The 16,423-nt window shown below is 58.5% G+C and overlaps 1 protein-coding gene across 1 annotated transcript in view; it reads left to right on the top strand.

Moving 5' to 3' along the window:
* VIPR2 (vasoactive intestinal peptide receptor 2) overlaps positions 1-7,516 on the top strand; it is a 59,551-nt gene extending 52,035 nt beyond the window's left edge. Inside the window, exons 6-13 of the mRNA XM_056134827.1 lie at positions 1,317-1,458; positions 2,189-2,339; positions 2,855-2,915; positions 3,804-3,873; positions 4,143-4,234; positions 6,494-6,620; positions 6,921-6,962; positions 7,340-7,516. Coding sequence (XP_055990802.1) covers positions 1,317-1,458; positions 2,189-2,339; positions 2,855-2,915; positions 3,804-3,873; positions 4,143-4,234; positions 6,494-6,620; positions 6,921-6,962; positions 7,340-7,513 — 859 coding nt within the window. The 3' untranslated portion in view covers positions 7,514-7,516. The remainder of the gene's footprint in view (positions 1-1,316; positions 1,459-2,188; positions 2,340-2,854; positions 2,916-3,803; positions 3,874-4,142; positions 4,235-6,493; positions 6,621-6,920; positions 6,963-7,339) is intronic.
* Positions 7,517-16,423: the final 8,907 nt, after the last annotated feature.

Genomic DNA, 16,423 nt, shown 5'->3' with positions numbered 1-16,423 from the left:
GTCTCTACCACGTCAATCAACTTACTTGAGTATAATAACTTTACGTCCCAGACTTTTGGGGGCACTGGGCCCCAGCTTAGTGCTCAGGAAAGTGGCCCTGTTTCCACTGTGCAAGTCCTCCAGGAGGCTGGTCTGGAAATGCTGCTCTCTGGGTCTCTTCCTGTTGTCTTTGTTGCTCTAGCACCTGAACGTTGTCCAGACGTTGGGTGAATGTTGAACTTTTCTGGTCCACCTCGCGGTTTGTGTTTTATTGGCGTTTCAGGTGATGAAAGGCAGAGACTGGAGAGTGTCCTGCTCCCAAGAGGAGTCGGCTTTTTCTAGCCAGAAGGGCAGAGCCTTGAGCCAGTGGTGGGGTTGAGGGGGAGAGAGGCTGTCATTGTCCCCAGCTCATCATACCAGGGGCTTCAATGAGAGTGGAGACTCCTGCAGACCCATCATCTTTGCGTCTTTGTCACTCAGAGCATGAGCTTGATAAAAGTTCTGCCAGCATTCAACTTTCTTAGTCACTGCTGGTTCCTTTCTAAACTTCTACTCCTGCTATAAACACGTTGGAAATTTTAAATATACAAACTGGCCTATTGCTGCCCTGGTGAGGGGACTCCTCTGCGTCACTTTCCTCCACAAATGCTCCTCATGCATTACCTGGAAGGTACCTGTGGATTTTATCTGTTTTAGCTGCTGACACTGACGTTCTAGTCACAGTTTCTGGGCCACAAGGGTCACAGAGTGACTAAGGCGGCCAGTGGGCGATTCCTCAGACCCTCCCTCCAGCCTCCACTTCCTGCTGCTTTCAAGCAGAGAACCCCTGGCCCCCAGGGCCCTGCTGTCTCGATGTTGCTGCCTGTGTGGGCCTCACCGGAGCCCCTGGGGGCCGCACTGGCAGCACTCTGAAAGACTCTCTTCTCCCCGCAGACAGTGTTCCATGATCTCAGAGGAGCAGCCGTGTGGGAGCACTTGACCCCCATGACTCTGAGCAATTAAAAAGCAGAATTTAAGTGCTTTTAAAGAGTTATAAATAAGATGTTCTGGGCACTTCTTAGAGAGCCCAGATAGCCACAAAGTCAAGATCCGGCGCAGGCCACTGATTGGCCGCCAGGGGAGCGCAGAACCTTACCAGACCCTCACCCGCGCAGGGCCTCACTCTCATGCCTTAATCCTGAAGACTTTTCTAGGACCAGCCACGGGCAGACATTTAGATGCCAGCATGCAAAAGTGGTAATCTCCTAAATGTGCTCAAGGGACAGGGGTTCGAGACTAGAGCGAGGCGGTGCAGCGCCCAGGGTGCGAGCCTGGCCTCTCTGTCTTCCTGCCCACAGGAGGCTGCACTGCACCCGCAACTCCATCCACCTCAACCTCTTCCTGTCCTTCATCCTGCGTGCCATCTCGGTGCTGCTCAAGGACGACGTGCTCTACTCCCGCTCGGGCACCGGGCAGTGTCCCGACCAGCCGGCGTCCTGGGTGAGGCGGGAGCTGTGGACCTCCGTGGACCCGTGGTCTGTTCCCCGGGCCCCTCAGTCTGAGAGGGGCTGCCCAGGGCCCACACTGCGGTATGGGGGCCCCCCGAGAGACAGACAGACAGGAACCATCTGCAGGCCGGGGCCCCGCGCCTCAGCGCCCAAGGCCCCCACACTGGGCCCCCGTGTCCCACGGCCAGCCCAGCGCCTCAGGAGGTTCCCTGCACTGAGCCTACTGGCCCTCTGCCTCTCCCTGGCCGTGGGTTCCCGGGCCCGCACTCGAGTCCTCTCCTACATCTGGCTGGCAGTGTTCCCAGGATGCTCTGCCCCGAAGGCCTCCTTCAGGCCAGAGTCTGTCTGGTCCACCCTCTGACTCAGGGCTGCACAGACTAGGATGAGCCGCCTCGGAGAGTCTGGGCGTCTGCTGCCTTGTGGCTCAGGTCCACCTGCCGCTGGGCTAACTGGCCCCTGAGTGGCGCTTCGAGCAGCCAGGACTGTGCTAACACCTGGAGCCTGTCTGCACCCCACCCCGTGGGTCAGGCACCTGAGCCCCACGTGTGGGCCACGCCCTCCCCAAGCTCTCAGTAGCCAAGCACTTCTCTGGGAGCTCAGGCTCCTGCTGCAGTGGCTCGGTCCTGCCCAGTTGGGGGCAGCTCCGGGCACCATCCGGCACCCTCTGGGCAGCAGCTGGTGGGTCTGCACCCGGCGCCAGGCTCTCGCTGTGTACGTTGCAGGTGGGGTGCAAGCTCAGCCTGGTGTTCTTCCAGTACTGCATCCTGGCCAACTTCTGCTGGCTGCTTGTGGAGGGGCTGTACCTGCACACGCTGCTCGTGGCCATCTTCGCCCCCAGCAGGTGCTTCCTGGCCTACCTCCTCATAGGATGGGGTAAGCACACCCCAGGGCACAGCAGCACCCACACACCCCGGCCCCTGTGTCCAACAGGGTCCCTTCTCAGCTGTACAGACTGGGCCCTAGGAAGTGCGCATAGCCACGGCAGGGAGAGCGCTTCCAGTCCCCTAACCCTGGAGCCACGGCTCAGGGCCACTGCTTCCCACCCACACTCAGTCTCCAAGCAGGCACCGTCCACAGACCGGGGGGGGCGGGGGAAGACATCTCTGAACCCCAGCCCTGCACCCTTCCTGCCACAGAGGGTCCCCTCTCCGGCCCCAAGGGCCCACGTGGGAAGGCCAGAGAGGTGGGGAGAAGGTGTCCGGCAACAGGCGGGAAGACCTGAGTGGAAAGAGTCACATCCACGTGTGCAGGGACCTGAGAGAGGGCGGGTCCTCCCCGCACCTGCCCCCGAGGCCCAGCCTGACGAGGGCCAGCTGGAAGGCCCCAGGAGGAAGGGCCCATGCACGTCCTGTGGGCTCTCAGGGCACAGTTGACCCAAGTCTCTGCAGGCATTCCCACCGTCTGCATCACGGCGTGGACGGCGGCCAGGATCCTTCTGGAGGACACCGGGTGAGGAGGCGTCAGAGGAGGACCCGGGAGCTGCAGACCCCCATCCTACTGCGGAGCTGTCCAGGAGGCTGGGTGGCTGCAAGGGGCGGGGGGGGGGGGGGGGGGAGGCGGCTGGGGCACACTGGCCTGTGGGTGCTGGGATCCCAGCTCCTGGCAGAGTCCCTGAAGGCACGTGAGGAGGCGCGTGGCTCACAGACCCTGAGACAGGATGAGCCTTGAGGAGAGAAAGGGAGCAGGAGCAGGAGAGGGCCCTGCCTCGAGGGGCAGGCGTGTCAGCCCAGGGAGGGACTCGGAAAAGGACCCTCGCTGGCCCCCAGCCCTGGGCGACTTGGTTTCTAGGCTCAGTTCACACACTCAGGCTGTAAAAACAAAACTAGTCCCTTGCCAAGACACAGGACAACAAGCCATGCGGAAGGGACGGACTGGGGACACGGGAGGACAGAAGGATGCGGACACCAGCCGGGGGGTCAGGAGGGAGGGCCGGGGGGAGGTCAGGGGGGAGGGTCAGGAGGGAATCAATGGCTGTATGGCAGCTGTTGAGCAGGAAGGGGTGTGTGTGTGTGTGTGTGTGACTGTGTGTGTGCACCCTGTGGGCAGAAGGTGTACGTGTAGTGACTGACTGTGTGTATACCCTGTGGGCAGGAAAGGGTGTGTGTGTGTGTGTGTGTGTGTGTGTGTGTGTGTGACTGTGTGTATCCTGTGCAGGAAGGTGTGAGAGTGTGTATGAATGCAACTGTATGTGTGCATGTGTGTGCCTTGCAGGTTGGAATGGAGTGTGTGGTTATGTGTGTGACTGTATGTGTGTGCACGCACGCGCGTGTGTCCTCTGCGTGCGGGAAGGGGGACGTGTGTGTCTGTGCCCTGCACATCTGGTCCTTTCTTCCACAGATGCTGGGACACCAATGAGCACAGCCTCCCCTGGTGGGTCATCCGGACCCCAATTCTGATTTCTATCATCGTGAGTAACTTTTGTTGGAAATGAGCTGTCCGTGGGGTGCTCTGCTGGTTGGTCCTTGGAGAAGAGTCTGGGAGACCTGCATTCTGCACCCCAAGTTCTGGTGGGGAGGGGCCTCCCGGAAAATGATCAGATGGGGGCTGATCATTGACTCAAAGTGCTGTGGCCTAAGGCTTGGGGAGGCAGGCTGCACCCAGGGGCGCCTGTAGTCGTGCCCCCCCGCGCCACAGCCATCTCCACTGCAGAGGGTCACTGATGTCTCTCTTTTGCAGGTCAATTTTGGCCTTTTCATCAGTATTGTAAGAATTTTACTGCAGAAGCTGACGTCCCCAGATGTGGGACACAACGATGAGTCACAGTACAAGTGCGTATACATTACCAGCAAGGGCCCTGACCTCCCCGGGTGCAGGTGTGTGGTACAGTGCACAGATGCAGTTGCATGGAAGCAGATGTGTGAGTGCAGGTGTGTGCGTGCAAGTGTGTGGGCATAGGTGCATCCATGCAGGTGTGTGGGCGTGTGCAGTATATGATGCAGGTGTGTGGGATGTGAGGGTGCAGGTCTGTGGTTGATGATGCATGGATGCAGGTGTGTGGGTGCAGGTGTGTTGTTGCTGGTGTGTGTGTTCAGATGTGAGGGTGCTGGTGTGTGGAGCGCAGGTATGTGGGTGCAGGTGTGTGAGGGCTGGTGTGTGGGTACAGGTGTGTGGGTACAGGTACGTGGTTGCTGGTACATGGATGCAGGTGTGTACATGCAGGTGTGTGGGCACAGGTGTGTGTTGCAAGTGTGTAGTTGCTGGTACATGGATGCAGATGCATGGGTGCAAGTGTGTGCATGCAGGTGTGTGTGTGCAGGTGTATGGGTGCAGGTGTGTGGTTGCAGGTGCATAGATGTAGATGTGTGGGCGCAGGCGTGTGGGCACAGGTGTGGGTGCAGTATGTGGTTACTGGTGCATAGGTGCAGGTGTGTGTGTGCAGGTGTGTGGGTGCAGGAGTGTGGGTACTGGCCTCCCCATCCTGGACAGTGCCTCCTGGTCTGGCTTCATCGCCCTGAGAACCCTGCAGTTCTCCCTCCTCTGGCAGGAGAGCCCCATCCACCATCTCCCATGTGAGCAGACTCGGGGCTCTGAGAAGCCCCTCCAGGACTGGTCAGAGCAGGCTTAGTGCTGACCAGTGAGAAGCTGGTTTATGGTGAGTGCTCAGCCACCATGAGTCCTGGGTTTAGAGGTGACTGCTAGTGCCCAGGTTGGTTGCTTCGAGCAGGACCGGGGGGGGAGGGGTGCTGGCAGCCCCTCTGGTGACATGTGCAGGGGCGGTCGTGCACCCGACCCAGCTCTGTACCCCAGTTTCCTCACCTGTAGAGCGGAGGACGATGCTTGTCCCTGACATTCTGTCAGCACGAAAGCTGCTTGGCATCCTCCCAGTCAGGCTGGTTTGCCCTCTCATGCCCCCAGACATGTGGCAGCCCCAGAGCCTATCCTGAGCTCAGCTCATCTGAGACAGGGAAAGACCTCCACCTGCTCCAGCCACAGGGCTGCTTGGTGAGAGACCCAGGACAGAGCTTCTTGCCAGGGTGAGCTAGGCTGTGCCCATGCTCTGCCCACCTGCAGCTCAGGGGCTGAGAACAGGCTTTGCAGCGGGGAGGCAGGTCCTCTGAGCACAGCTGGTTTGACTCCTGAGCGCAGAGTCAGGAGTAGCCTCTGAACAATACCAGGTGTGTCTCAAACCCCCCCCCAAAAGAGATAGTATGGACTCCCCTCCCCAGGAGCCCACTGCCGACCCTCATGGAGACCAGCTCTCTGCTGAGAGGAGCCCTCTCTGGCCCTGATGCGGTGGGCAGTGTCCCAGGCAGTGCAAGGACCTGGCCAGCTGTGTGGATCACGAGTGACCTCTCGCTGACCAAGGCTCAGGGAGCTTCTGGCTGCCTGCAAGTGGGCACTGAGCCTCCTGCAGGCTCTGGCCAGATGCACTGGTGGGCCCCAGGCTCTGTCCTGTGCCTCAGCAAGCGGGCTCGCCACTCTGCGGCACTAGCGTCAGGAAGGAGCAGTGGATGCTGTCTCCTGCATGCACGCAGTTTCCGGGGCCCTGAAGCTGATTTAGGGGCTTGCTCCAGTGATCGCAGACCTGTCGGCTTGGCACAGCCACGTGCTGGGGTCACGGAGACACCATGGGCTCCACCTGCGGAGGCTGGACCCAGCTGGTGCGAGGTCAAGTGGCCCTCAGCACAGCAACTAGTCCCAACTGGAACTTCTCGTGGGGCTCCTGAGGGGGCCACAGGCGTTTGCCACCTGCACAGTGCACATGCCCAGGCCACGTCCAGCTGTGGCGCTGGTCCCAACGAGCAACGCAGACAGCTGGGGACTGACTCTGACTTCATCTCCAGCAAGACCATCACTCGCAGAGGTTCTGCTTTCTGACTGGGGAAATCATTCTTTAAGAACAGAGAAGTGTCTCTGTCCTGATTTGGGGCCTTTAGGCATGGAGTATGGACCCTGGAAGGTCCTTCGAGGCACTATCCACACCCCACACTCCTGGACTGTGGGCAGGGAAGCCCCAGGCCATGTTGTTGGGGGGACTCACAGGCGGGGTTGGGGGGGTCCCACTGAGCTGCCCGTTTCTGGCGCAGGAGACTGGCCAAGTCCACACTGCTGCTCATCCCGCTGTTTGGCGTCCACTACATGGTGTTTGCATTTCCCGTCGGCATCTCCTCTGAGTACCAGATTCTCTTTGAGCTTGGCCTCGGCTCCTTCCAGGTGTGTGGGGGAGGGACCATGGCTCTGGGCGCTGGGGTCTGCCCTGGGGTGCTGCTGACCTGGGGGTCAGCCTCTGCCCTGGGGCCATGACCCCTGGGCACCGTCTGCCCTGGGGCCATGGCTCTGGGTGCTGCCCACCCTGGGGTCTGCCCTGGGGTGCTGCTGACCTGGGTCTGCCTCTGCCCTGGGGCCATGCCTCTGGGCTCAGTCTGCCCTGGGGCCATGGCTCTGGGTGCCACCTGCCCTGGGGTGCTGCCCACCCTGGGCGCCACCTGGGGCTCTATCTCTCTCTGCCCACAGGGCCTGGTGGTGGCTGTTCTTTACTGCTTCCTCAACAGCGAGGTACGTGCTCGCCCCAGCCTCCCTCCTGTACCGTCCCCGCCCGCACAGCCCTTGCTGTCCATCCCCCTGAGGTGCCCCTGTGCTTCGCTTCCTGATCCCAACCAGCCATGGCCTGTGGTCCCCAGGTGGGTGAGGAAACCCAGGGGGAGGCAGCTCTGCCTTGAGCCCAGCCTGCTTGGCCCTGCAGCTGTCCGTGGCCACTGCAGCTCTGCACAGCCCAAGGCCTTGGCCCTGTCCTCAGAACCTTGTTCTGGGCCGGGGAGAGTCCCGCAGGTTCTGCTCCTCCCGCTCCTTCCCTAGAAGGCCGAGTGTGTGCTCCTTCCTGCCCTGGGTTTTCAGGGCTTGCGTCCTTGGGGCTGATGCCCATGTCCCTGCAGGTGCAGAGTGAGCTCAGGAGGAAGTGGCACAGCCTGTGGCCGGGGCGGCCATCAGCCCGGGACTACACGCTCCACAGCTCGTCTGTCTCCCGGAATGGCTCCGAGGGTGCCCTGCAGTGCCCCCGGGGCTCCCGCGCCTTCTCCTTCCTGCAGACGGAGACCTCAGTCATCTAGTGCCCCGTGAGAGTCCCGCATCAGCACTGCTGAGTGCCCCGTGGGGACAGGAGGCTCCAGGCCACAATCAAGCAGCCCTTAGGCGTCACTCCCGAGGTCGGGCACAACCCCCAGCTGAGGTGGACGAGGGAGCAGGTGGGAGTAAGGGGGCATAGGCAGCCCACCTGGGCCTCCCCTGAGGCCCATCAGCCTGCCCTGTCCTCCTCAGGCTTCCCCAGAGGAGCGGAGGGGAGACGAGCACTGCCGACCCCTCCTGGATGGAAGCTGTTGTACAAACTATAAACATGGATCGCACACCCCTGAGCCATGCCAATCCTGCTCCCATCCTGGGACTTGGGGCAGGTCATGGGTCTGGGGGTGGGTAGCAGAGAGGGCCGTGGGTGCCATCCTGCCCCAGAGCCCTGGGTAGGGCTCTCCCTCCCCTCTCTGTCCAGGTCCCCACTTTCACAGCTGTGATTCCCTTGTAAATGAGGATGTGGCAGGAGCAGGCGGGACTGTCCCTGGGCGATTTCACTGTCCTGCAATGACCTGCTGTGTGTCCAGGTCAGAGGGAGAGAAGCCCAGGGCCAGGAGTTGGGGCAGAGAACAGTGACCCTGACACAGGGAGCACAGTGGCCCAACATTCTGCAGCCAGCTGTGGTCTCTGAGGCTCTGGTTGGTTTTGCCAAACCCCATCTAATGATCTGCGTGGCAGTCTGGCGGGCACATCTGCGATACTTGCATCTTATTTCATGCATAAGGCAAAACCAGAGCATAGAACTGTGTTGCCTTCATTGACTTTTCAAGGACATTTGTGCTAGCGTGCCACACAGCCTCTAAGTGTTTACCCTGGGAGGACAGTGCCTCACTGTTAGTGAGATTCACCAATCACACCTGCCAGCCTGACCCTGCTATTGCAGCAGCTGCTATTGCAACAGTAGTGACAGCTACCTTTGCTGTTACTCAGCAACAGTAGCATTGCCCATCAATACTCAGAAGTCCATAGTCTATATAACTCTGTTGTCTACAGAACTGTAGGCAATAAAATCAGTGGCAATGGCTGTGGTCCCCACACAAAGCAGCCTGCTCCTAGTACAGAGAGCGGGACACCGTGACCCCACACCCCTGCCGCCCAGGCAGCCATGCGCTCCCTGCCATCCCCCGACAGGGTTGGTCTTGTGCTGTGTTCCCAGACTCAAATCTGTGCTGAGGAGTGGCCACACGTGAGCTGCAGAGAAGAGACGGGCGGGGGTGGGAGTGAGTGGGTCCGAAGCACAGTGCCTGAAGTCCAGCACCCCATGGCGGGCCCTGCTGGGGGCTGCAGACCGGGAACTCTCCTGTGCAGGTGTGGGGGTCTCTGTGCCAAGCTCAGGGGGTTCAGCCCCACAGAGTCGCCCAGCACCTGGCATGAAGCTCCAGCTCCTCGCCCTTGCGGTAAGACCAGCGTCCTCCATTGCCCCCCGCGACCAGCAGAGCAGAGCCTGCTGCAGCCTGCGGAGTGCAGTGTGCTTCGAGGTCCCTCCCAGGGCACGCCCCATCTGTGGTGTTTGGCAGTTTCCATGCCTGACACCCCCCATCACCACCCCCAGAGAACAGAGAAAGGTGATGTGGCCAAGCCGGGTTTCAGCTAGCTCTTACTTTTGTTTTAAACAGACTGTATCTATGTTTATGATTGCATTATTTACAGCACTCATGTCCTACAATTTCTTTGTGTGATCATTTTAAGTTCTTGTAATTTAATTTCCACGATGACTGGTCGACAGCTGTATTAACAGTTCCTGGGAACCCATGTTGTTTCCTGCACACCAGGACGAGTAGCGCCTGGATGGCTCCAGCCGGGGACATGTCCCAGGACTGGACCAGGTGGGCCGGCTGCTGTGCTCTGCTCACAGGTGCTGTGCAGGAAGTGGGGTCTGCACTCTCTCCTGAACGCTCCCTCACTCTGGAGTGGGGCCAGCCAGGCCTCAGGGCGGGCCCGCTGTGTGAGACACCAGGAGGTCAGTGCCACTGAGAAGGGCTCAGTGAAGGGTACGGCGGCCTCTGCAGCCTGGCCAGGAGTCTGGGGGTCCCCGGGGGCCACACGGCTGTGGCCAACATGGAGCCAGGACTGCGTCCCAGGGGGGCTGTGGCCACTCCATGGCCCCTGCAGCACCGTGGCTGCGTCTGTGGTGCCCGTCTGCCTGCGGGGCAGCCAGGAGACAGTCCTCATAATCCTTGGTGCTGCTCTGAGGAGACCCCGCCCTGCTCCGGGCCACTCCATGTCCAAGTCAGACCCACCTTCCCTACAAACCAGAGCAGGCTTAGGCCTTCTCCTGTCAGCACCAGCCCCTGCCCACCACTCCCCCAGGGCCTCTTCACGGGCCCCCACCATCTGCCCTGTGACCACTCCCCCCCATGGGTTCCCTCCCTCTCGGCCTCTCCTGCTTCTCCGTGTTGTCCTTCCACTCCCCACTGTCTTAGGTGTCTGCCTCTGAGTCCCCAGCCCCGTCCTGGATCTAAACCCATGGGGCAGGACAGCCATCTACAGGGGCCAGTCCGGGGATCAGTGGGCACTTTCTGGTAGGGTCAGCCCTGGGGTCAGTGAGGACGATGACCCAGAAAGCCCTAAGAGGCTCGGCCATGTAGGGTCCAGGAGGACTGGGCTTGGCAGGGACCGAGCCAGGGAGACTTGGATCCAGGGAGTACTGGGCCCAGAACGACTGGGGTCAGGCTTAGGTCCGGGGGGACTGGGGTCAGGGAAGAATGTGCCCTGGGAGGATTGAGCCTTGGGAGGACTGGGCTCGAGGGACGCAGGGGGGAGGTGCCTCCATGCATAGTCCAGGGATTGAGTATGTGTCTGGGAACACTCTCCACCCTCTCGCAGCTGCCTGTCCTCCTGGGGTCTTGCCTTCTGCATGCCAGCTGGCCCCCTGCACATCATGGGGAGCCCCAGGTGTTAGGGAACTTTGCTGGATCTCCCCTGGAGGAGCAGCATGGGCAGGAAGTGGCGCCCTATCACCCAGGCCTGTGGCCGGGGCTGCGCAGGACACTGCCTTTCCCAGCCCATCTGTGGCACACAACAGCTCGTCCCAGGAGCCTGCACCCCAGACCCATCGGTGCCTTGGTGAATGGTCCCTCATTCTAAGATGGAAATAGTCTAAAACAAAGCCAAAAAGCAATTCTTGCCTCAGCAGTATGAAGGTCCAGAATTCTTTAGCAGTGACATGCGGTGCAGAATTGCTTCCATGAAGCTGTTGGTGCGACCATGAGGGTTAAGCAGTGAAGTGGGAGCAGGCTCAAGGACAGTTTTGCACACGACTGCCTGCCAGAGCTCTCTCTGTCCATCCAGCCTTTACTACGCGGATATGGCCTTTCAGCAATGCGGGGAGGCCTCCCAGCTGCTTCTGCCACCCACTCAGTGGAGCTGAAGGAGGGAGGCAGGCTCAAGGAGTCGCCCTCAGAAATGCCCAGGGCAGCATGTGCCCTGAGTCTCTGGAGGTGAGGTGCATGGGACGGCAGGGGGCATCTGTCCAGCCTCAGCCAGAAACAGCATAGGCAGATGCCTGTGTCAGCTTGGGGCTGTGTCTCGGAGGCCAGCAGGTGAGACCCAACTACCACAGCCCTGACCCGTGTCAGCAGGAAGATGGTGCTCTCTATCCACGCCTGCCCCCATGCTCTGGGACCACCCACTTTTTTTTTCTTTTTTGGGTCACACCTGGCATTGCACAGGGGTTACTCCTGGCTCATGCACTCAGGAATTACTCCTGGCGATGCTCAGGGGACCATATAGGATGCTGGGAATCGAACCTGGGTTGGCCACATGCAAGGCAAACACCCTACCCGCTGTGCTATCGCTCCAGCCCCCACCTACTTCTGACTGACCCCATACTGAAGGATGTACCAAGCAGCTCTGGGTTCTTGTGGACAGTGTAAAATCAGAACAGGGACAAAGTGAGTCACTGTATCACTGTCATCCTGTTGTTCATCGATTGCCTCAAGCAGGCACCAGCAATATCTCCTTCATCCTAGCCCTTAGATTTTAGAAAGTACGACATTTGAGGCTCTTTCAGGGTCAGGGGAATGAGACCCATCATTGTTACTGGTTTTTGACATATTGAATACACCACAGGGAGTTTGCCAGACTCTGCCGTGTGGGCAGGATACTTTCGGTAGCCTGCCAGGTTCTCCAGAGTAAGAACTGGATAATAAGATGTCGCGCGGCCGCAAATGAGGCCATGCACTTCTGGGAGCTGGGTTTTATAGTCTCTGGGTTTTGGCCGTTGATGGGATTACACAACGCTGGGGGCAGTTGGTGGGTGTAACGCCTACATCCTGGAAGATGGGGGCTCTGGGTGGAGGAGACCCAGTCCCAATCCGAGCAGGCTTGGATATCTACACCCCAGGTCCCACACACCTGGGTTCCTCTGCCGGTTCCTTCATGCTTGAGGCTCATCCGAACGTGTGGAGAGTGGTCTTAAGCATGGCTGTGGCTGGAACCGGAGGTCTTCAGCTGCCGCGGCTCTGCTCAGGGTGGGGAGGGGAACTCAACCCACCCTCCTCCAAGGGCCCCTGGTGAGGACAGCCAGGTGCTGAGGCAGGAGACTCTGCGCTATTCTCTTCCGGGAGCTGGGTTTTATACTCTCTGGTCTTGGTTGTTGATGGGACTACACGGCGGCCAGAGCAGTTGATGGGTATAACGCCTACATTTTGAGTCACAGGGACACAAAATGATCCACAGGACATAGGGGACACAGAATAACACACAAGGACACAGAGTGAATCGGGGGGGACACAAATGAGCTAGACGGATAAGAGTGAGCTAGGAGGACACGGAGTGAGCCAGGAGGACAACGTGAGCCATGGGGACACAAAGTAAGCCAAAAGACATGGACTGAGTCACAGGGACAAATAGTCAATCACAAGGGCACAATGAGCCACGGCGACACAGTGAATCACAGGAACACAGTGAGCCCTGGGGACACAGAGTCACTGGGACAGAGAGTGTATCACAGGGACATGAGTAAACCACAGGAACAGAGTGATCTAGAGCTCAAGGTCGCTGCAGAAACTATGCCATATACCATGCCCCACAGTCCACTCTTACCACTGAAACTTCCAGAAACTTCTAGAACCCATGAGGCAGAATTCTGCTCCTGACTCTACATCAGCACTATCCCATCTCCTCTGCCCTCTCAGGGAGGTTTCAGAAAGGTCCATAAGTTCCATGATGGGATTTTAAATGAGTCAAAGGAAAGAGAAGTTTCTGGATGTGGGTTGGAATCTGAGCCCCATCAGGGAGCTGCTCATTGCCCAGGGAAACGTGTGAAAGTCTGTGTAGACTTTCACAAGTGTAGGTCACAGCGTGACCCTGCAGGTGCTCATGCAGGGCAGTCAATGTGCCTTCTCCTCACCCCCCTGCCATGGCAAATGTGCCCCATGGATCAGGGCCTGGTGCTGCAAGCTGGGTGCTTTGAGGGATTCGCAGGCAGCAAGCCCCGTGGGCCCTGTCAGCATCAGCGCCCCTGGCCCCTCTGACCACCCTTTAGAGTGTGGTTCCAATGGGACCTTGCAGCCTCCCCAGTAAACAGCTGCCATTTTGATGGATATCGCTGAGTCCTCGTACTACACATTTTTCCTGCCTTCTCACAAATATTTACCAAATTTATCAACTAAATGATACAGCATGCCGTTTATGGCACTCTTGTTTTGCCAAGGTTTCCATCACCAGGCTTTTTCTGAGCTCACATGATGTATGCCAGAGTATCATGAAAGCACAAGATTTCACTGGACCGTGTTTAACCTTCTGTAACTAAAGCAAAGTAAATTTTCCATCCTTTCAAAAGATGAATTCAGATTTAGTCAGAGGTGTTGGTTAAGAACATCACACAGGTGACCAAGAAGTCACGTGGGAATAGTTCATGCTCCAAGTGACGAAGAATGTTGGACCATAAAAGTGAGTCTTCAGGTTATATGAGTCACTCCCACAACTAAACCACATAAAACAACGGAACTCAAAAATGTAAAGGACTTGAAGAGAAATCGTTCAAAGATAAGTGGCCAATGAGTGCACACAAGGAGACTCAGCATCAGCAATAATCCCATCTTCTAGGAGAGGCTTATGCACAGAGGCAGAGACTGCACTCGTGGAGAGTTCCAGGGAGGATCTTTCTCCTGGGTGCAGCTGGGACCCCTGATCAGCACTGGGGGTCTGTTGGCCTCCCCCTGACCACGCCAGCCTGGAGAAGGTAGAACCATTTCCTTTCCCTGCTGCCCCAGGCAGCTGTTCCTCCTGCTCTAGTAAATCTCTTGTTACTTGCCGTCAATTCTCTTACTGACAGAGTGGCACTGCCAAGAACAGGCCAACAGAGACGAACAAAGAGCACACTGAGAAACACTTCCATGGCATGCAGGTGAATACAGAGAACCAATGAGGGAGCAGCTTTTGTCGGGTGGGCGGGGCTTTTCTGAATGAGCTCATTGGACAAGAGCGCGGGCGGTGTCGTGTCTCATTGGCTGCGTTATGGTCCTTCTCATTGGTGGAAACTGTTCAGCTAGCGATGACTTCCGGCTTGGAAGTGGCGCCTTCCAGTGAGGGGTCCTGGTGGTGAGGGTGAGGGGCCTGAGGTGATGTGGCCAAGTGCGAGCCTGCGTGTGGCCTGAGGAACGTCTGCCGGCAGATCCACAGTAAGAAACGGACCCCACGTGACCCACACCGCTGACCGAGGAGGCCTGACTGCAGTCTCCGTTGCCCCACCACGGGCCTGGGAGACCGGAAGGAGCCCCACCAAGGGCCTGGGAAGAGCCGGGGAGACCGGAAGGAGCCCCACTACGGACCCGGGGAGACCGGAAGGAGCCCCACCAAAGGCCTGGGAGACCGGAAGGAGCCCCACCACGGGCCTGGGAGACCGGAAGGAGCCCCACCACGGGCCTGGGGAGACCGGAAGGAGCCCCACCAGGGGCCTGGGAAGACCGGAAGGAGCCCCACCACGGGCCTGGGAGACCGGAAGGAGCCCCACCACGGGCCTGGGGAGACCGGAAGGAGCCCCACCACGGGCCCGGGGAGACCGGAAGGAGCCCCACTACGGACCTGGGGAGACCGGAAGGAGCCCCACCACTGGGCCTTCTAGATTCTGAGTCTTCAGTAATCTTGGATATTAATGGCTTTAATTTGGAGTATCTCCCCTGGCGCTAATTTCCGTTCTGGCCCATGGGGAAGTGAATGTCTGCCTGATGGAGAGCTCTGTTACCCACTGGCAGGGCGGATTCATCTCAAACCGTCGTTCCGGAATAAAATCACACAACTGTGAGTTTTAATGGAGCAGCTTTCCTGCAGTTGGCAGAAGGCAAAAGTCTGAAATCTAAACGGTGGCTGACCGGCGGCAGACTCTGTCAGAGCTGTCCTAACCAGGGTTGCCTTCCACTCCACGCCCGTTCAGCCTTCGTTCTGCTCTGCCCTAAGGGGGACACTTTCTCCTTCCCCAGGGACCACCACCTTCTCCTACAGGGGAGCCCCGGAGGGAAAAGGCTGTGGGGACCTGCGGCTGCAGGCCGGGCTGAAGCCAGACAGTAGCCCGCACTGGGAGACTGGGTCGGTCAGATGACAGCAGCCACTGGACATGGGATCTGGGGATGAGGGATTGGGAAACAGATGTGGAAGTTGTCCACAAGGGCAGGGGTCAGGAAGTGCAACTGTCTCAGTCTTGTGCAATTCAGAGAGTAGTGGTCAGAGGAGCAGGTGGTCAGACATGGGGACACACAACGTGGAAGTGGTGGCCGGGGCAAGGCAGAGCTGGCACCCAGATAGCTGCAGAATGGGGGCTTCTGACAGCCTCAAGGAGCCATGGGAAGGTGTGAAAGTGCAGGAATGAGGCTGGAGAAATGACCCTCTGTCATGGCTGTGTGTGAATTGTATTTTGTGTTTTGTCGGAGGGAGTGGAGTTTACAGGACAAGGCACCTGTCACGGGGTGATTCTGAGGTCTCTACATATGAAGCCATGAGGCCACAGCAGCAGTCGGGGAGGCACAGGCAGCACTGGTCTAGCTGGTGGCCGCTTGGGGGCCACACTCCAGAGGACACAGATGTTCATGGAGACTGGAGATAGCCCAAAGCAGCAAACATGGGGGATAGAGTGTAGTGGAGGTCCAAGTGACCCAAGTGTCAGGACCAAACACTGAGCACCAGGAATCAGACACTGGGCTACATGCAGACATGAGCTCTAGGAACCAGACACTGAGAGGCCAGTGGATCTGAGCTCCAGGAATCACACACTGAGACACTGGTGGCTGTGAACTCCAGGTACCAGACAAGTGCATGTGGGAAGTGGGGAACTCCAGCCTTCACAGCACAGTCTTGTGCCCAAGCTCAGGACAAACCTGTGCCATGTTCTGACATTTCAGGAGTCAAGACACATCTGCAATCTGTGCAGGGAAATCGTATGGGGACTCACTGGCCCTGGTGCAGACTCCATGCCTGGTTGAATTATTTGCTCTGGAGGCACCCACACTGTGGACTGCAGTGTTAGTTTCTCTCCTGGATGATGTTTGAATCATTGCAAATGTCTTCTGTGTGATGATCAAAATGTAGTCACTGGGGTGCCTGGCTGCCATGGACAGACAGCATAACTGAGAAGGCAGCTCAGAACATCTCAAAAACTGCCTCCCGGGACTAGAGTGATAGCACAGCGGGCAGGGCATTTGCCTTGCACACGGCCAACCCGGGTTCGATTCCCAGTATCCCATATGGTCCCCTGAGCACCACCAGGACTGATTTCTGAGTGCAGAGCCAGGAGTAGCTCCTGAGCATTGCCGGGTGTGACCCAAAAAGGAAAAAAAAACTGCCTCCCTCCAGCTTCAGAAGGAAGGAGAGCCTAAGGCTGCACCCACACCCATTTGCATCCATTGGGCCCTGTGGAGGTGGACACAACCACAGGAGGTAACAAGGCACTCCCACTC

Source organism: Sorex fumeus, unplaced genomic scaffold, assembly GCF_029834395.1.
Source record: "Sorex fumeus unplaced genomic scaffold, SorFum_2.1 ptg000107l, whole genome shotgun sequence".
Taxonomy (NCBI): domain Eukaryota; kingdom Metazoa; phylum Chordata; class Mammalia; order Eulipotyphla; family Soricidae; genus Sorex; species Sorex fumeus.
The sequence above is the reverse complement of the archived record's forward strand: the minus strand, read 5'-3'. Positions and strand labels throughout refer to the sequence as shown.